At 26.8% G+C, this 4,020-nt stretch overlaps 1 protein-coding gene across 1 annotated transcript; it reads right to left on the bottom strand.

The window, feature by feature from the left end:
* Window positions 1-2,028: 2,028 nt before the first annotated feature.
* LOC111692855 (vicilin-like seed storage protein At2g18540) lies at window positions 2,029-3,168 on the bottom strand (the record flags this gene model as incomplete). The annotated part of the gene is made up of 1 exon (XM_023456982.1): window positions 2,029-3,168. A coding segment is annotated over exon 1 (1,140 nt), but the record flags the coding sequence as incomplete, so codon positions are not given.
* Window positions 3,169-4,020: the final 852 nt, after the last annotated feature.

Here is a 4,020-nt window from a genome sequence, read left to right as displayed (position 1 = left end):
AATTTAATATTTAATATAACTTGAGTGTAGGATTTGTTCATTATTTTTATTTTTCCCTTGATCTGTATTGATGTATAGCTCTATAATTCGTTCTAAAATTTTGTGTATTTCACAATTTCCCCCCTTTGTTTTAAAATTTTTGTGACGTAAAAATTTTCAAACAAACAACTTCTTTTTGGTCGGTATATGTTAAATATTATATTTGTACAAGTGTGTTATGTTAAAAATACCCCTTGATTTGTATCAAACAAAAAACTATGCTCTTATTCTAATTTGTAAAAATATTTGCCTTTGTAATTCGGCCTAAAATTGCATCAATTGACATAGGAGACTCATATTGTGGTATTGTATACTTATTTATGCTCCTCGCATCTAAACACAGCCTTATATCACCATCCTTCTTTTTTACAACTACTAATGGGTTAATAAATGAGGTATTACTTCGTTCAATAATATTTTCTTTTAATAATTGTTGGATTTCATTTCTGACCTGATTTTTGTAACTGTATGGTATGGGATACGTTTTGGCCTTAAAATTTTGTATATCATTTACTTCGATTTTGTGGACATAATTATTAGCTTTCCGTGTTTCTTTCTGAATTAACTTTTCATGCTTTCCTAATAAATCTTTTACTACATATTTATATTTTTCATCACATTGTATTTCTATTTCATTCACATCATCTATACCCTCTTCAAATTAATCATAAAATTCTTCTTTATTATAATCATTTATATTTTCATTTTCATTTATACGCCTACATGTTATCTTTCCTACCCTCTTTACGTTAGCTAATATCATATCCTCAAACTCTTGTTCTACATTTTCAAAATTCATCCACATATCATAAAGTTTTATTTTATTTTTTTCATAGTCAATTACAATTTTATGTTTTGAAAGTTGATCTGAACCTATAATAATCTCATATTCTAAATTTTGTACCATTAAAAGTTGTAAATTTATTTCTTTGTTATTTATAGTGACATTTATGTTCAATAGTTTATTTGCTGTATACAATTTCTTGTTATTAGCTCCTATTAAAGTTACTTGTGGTATTTTAATTATGTGTTTAGATAAATCTTGGAACTTTTTAACTAAATTTTCATTAATTAAAGATATTTCTGATCCAGTGTCAATTAAAGCAATTTTATTAAAATTTTGATGTTAAATTTTTATGAAAACTAATTTAACTTGTTGTGATTGTTCTGAAATTTCATTTTTATTATTTTCTACAAAAATAAATTCTCTAGGATGTTCAAATGTGCAAATTTTAGGGTCCTCATTTGGTTTGCTTTTTACTGAAAATTTTGTTGATTGTTATTGTTTTGGGACTGGTAATTTATTTGGTCATTGTTATATTCCTGAAATTGTTGATAATCTGTTGAAATTTGTCTATCATTATTCCCTGAATTTCCTCTATTTAGTGAATGTGATCTTTCGTTATTGTTATAATTTCCCCTACTTCGGTTATCTCTCTCTACACTACGACTAGTATGCTGTCTTTCTACCCTATTAAAATTTACTTGTCTTAAATTTCTTTGATTATGGTTAAAATTTTGTTGATTGTTAAAATTTTGTATATTTTGCCCATTATTTCTATTATTGTTATTATAATTGTGTGTACTGTTCTGATAATTGTTTCTGTTAGTGTTGTTTTGATTGTAATTGAAATTGTTTCTATTGTTGTAATTATAGTTTCTATCTCTGTTTTCGGTATAATTATGGTGTTGTTGTCTGTTAAATGGTGTATTTTGTATATTTGTGTTATTGTTGTAATGTCTGTAGTTTTGTTGTTGTTGATTGTTGTTTGCCTGGAAATTTCTATTTCTTAAATTTGATCGATTATAATTGTTATTAAAATTTCTAGAATTATTATTTCTATAACTGTCATATTGATTGTCATTATTTCTATTTGTACGTCTAGTTATTCGGTTTAAGTAATTGCATAGCTGGTCCATATTGCATATATTATTTATAGCTAAACTTTCAGCAATTTCCTCCTTGAAATGACGTGAAATATACTGTACAATTTCATTTTCATTTAGTTGAGGTGTTAAATATTTTGCATTTGCATATAATCTTAATGCATAGTTTGTCATGGTGTTGGACATTTTATCATTGTATTTTCCAAAATATAATCTTTCTCTAATCATATTCTGATTAAAATTTCCCCAATATTGATTTAAAAACTGTTGCTCAAATTCTTTAATATTCTCTATGTCACTTTCTTTTCCTGTAAACCATACATTTGCCTCCCCTTCTAAATTTTCTCTTATCACTTGTTTTAATTCCTCACTGTCATGAATGATTTTGCACTTGTTTTTAATACTTTTTATAAATACCATGGGATGTATTACACTAATTTTACCATTAAATTTCACTGTCGGTGCACTTTTATCACATGTAACATATCTAATTTCTAATTGTTGCTGTTCGGCTTGTTTGGTTTTCAACATTTTAATTTCTTTGTTCAATTCTTCTCTTAAGGTTAATATTTGGTTATGCTGTTCTTCATTAATTCCATTCCTGTCTCTTCCTTGTATATTTTCTTCAATTTCTTGAATTTTTTCTTGATTGTTCTTGATTTTTCCTTTCATGTCTTCCATCTCACAATTTAGTACTATTTCTTTTTGTTGCATCTTTTTTTCCATGTTTTTGTAACCATCAATCCACTCTTGTATTTTTATTAAACATTCCTTGATGTTTTCTTTTACTTCTTTAACCAGCTTTTCTTCTACTTTATTTATTTTTCCATCAATTTCTTCTTCTAATTTCTTGTGTTCGATGTTACATTGATGTTGAACTTCATCCAATCTTTTTTCTACTCGTTCTATTGCTTTTGCAATATCTTCAGCTATTTCTATTCTTAAAATTTTCCTTTGCATTTCAGCTTCTTCTTTTTCCTTCTTTCTTTGTAGTTCTGCTTCTTCTTTATCTTTTTGCCTTTGCATTTCAGCTTCTTCTTTTTCCTTCTTTCTTTGTAGTTCTGCTTCTTCTTTATCTTTTTGCCTTTGCATTTCAGCTTCTTCTTTTTCCTTCTTTCTTTGTAGTTCTGCTTCTTCTTTATCTTTTTGCCTTTGCATTTCAGCTTCTTCTTTTTCCTTCTGCCTTTGCAGTATTGCTTCTTCTTTTTCTTTTTGTCTTTGTAAATCGGCTTTTTGGAACATTTCTTCCTGTTTTTTTCTGAGTTTCTTTAAACCTTCCTTCAATGTCTTTCTTTTGTTCTTGAAACAATTCCCTGATCCAATCCATATCAGTCCTTCTTTCTTGTTTTCTTTCTTTCCTTTCCCCCCTTACTTCTATTCCAGTTACTGTATTTGTTTCTTCTGTACTCTCCATTTCTTCAGAACTGCTTCTTTCTTCTACTTTCCACTTCTTAAATCCATTCTATTTTAAAATACTTTAATTTACACTTTTATTTTAATCACTTTTTTTTATTTATTTCAGCCCCTGTATATTTTCAACAGAACCTTTTATTTAAGAAATCACCTTTTCAACAAAGCAACTTTTCAAAAGAAAGCCACACTTTTTTTTTTTTTTTTTTTAGGAGAGCCCCACGTTGGCTAGCGACAATATTTATAATGTAATTAATTATAATTTTTCTTTTATTATTATTATTTAATTGATTATTTTGATTGACTGATTATTGGATTTTAATTTTTGTTCATGTGTATAAAAAAAAATTCAATTTTTATTTTAATTTATTTGATGAATGGTAAATGATTTTAATATTTTGGTTAATATGTGTAATTTGTTAGAATATGATTAGTAAAACTATATTTTGTTTAGGATATGCTATTGATTGTTGGACGCCTTTAAAAAAAAATTAATTACAATATTTACCTGCCATGCTTATCACTATGTAAGGAACTTTATAGAGCTAGACCTCTTTCTCTCTGGGTACGCGGTTCTGGGATGTTATAACACTCTTTATATATAAATTTGTATAACCATTTTATTTTGCGCTTTAAAATTTGCTTTAGTTAATTATTGATTATAGATCTAGATAATAAAAGATT

Source organism: Anoplophora glabripennis, unplaced genomic scaffold (genome assembly GCF_000390285.2).
Source record: "Anoplophora glabripennis isolate ALB-LARVAE unplaced genomic scaffold, Agla_2.0 scaffold4194, whole genome shotgun sequence".
In the NCBI taxonomy this organism is placed as follows: Eukaryota; Metazoa; Arthropoda; class Insecta; order Coleoptera; family Cerambycidae; genus Anoplophora; species Anoplophora glabripennis.
The sequence above is the reverse complement of the archived record's forward strand: the minus strand, read 5'-3'. Positions and strand labels throughout refer to the sequence as shown.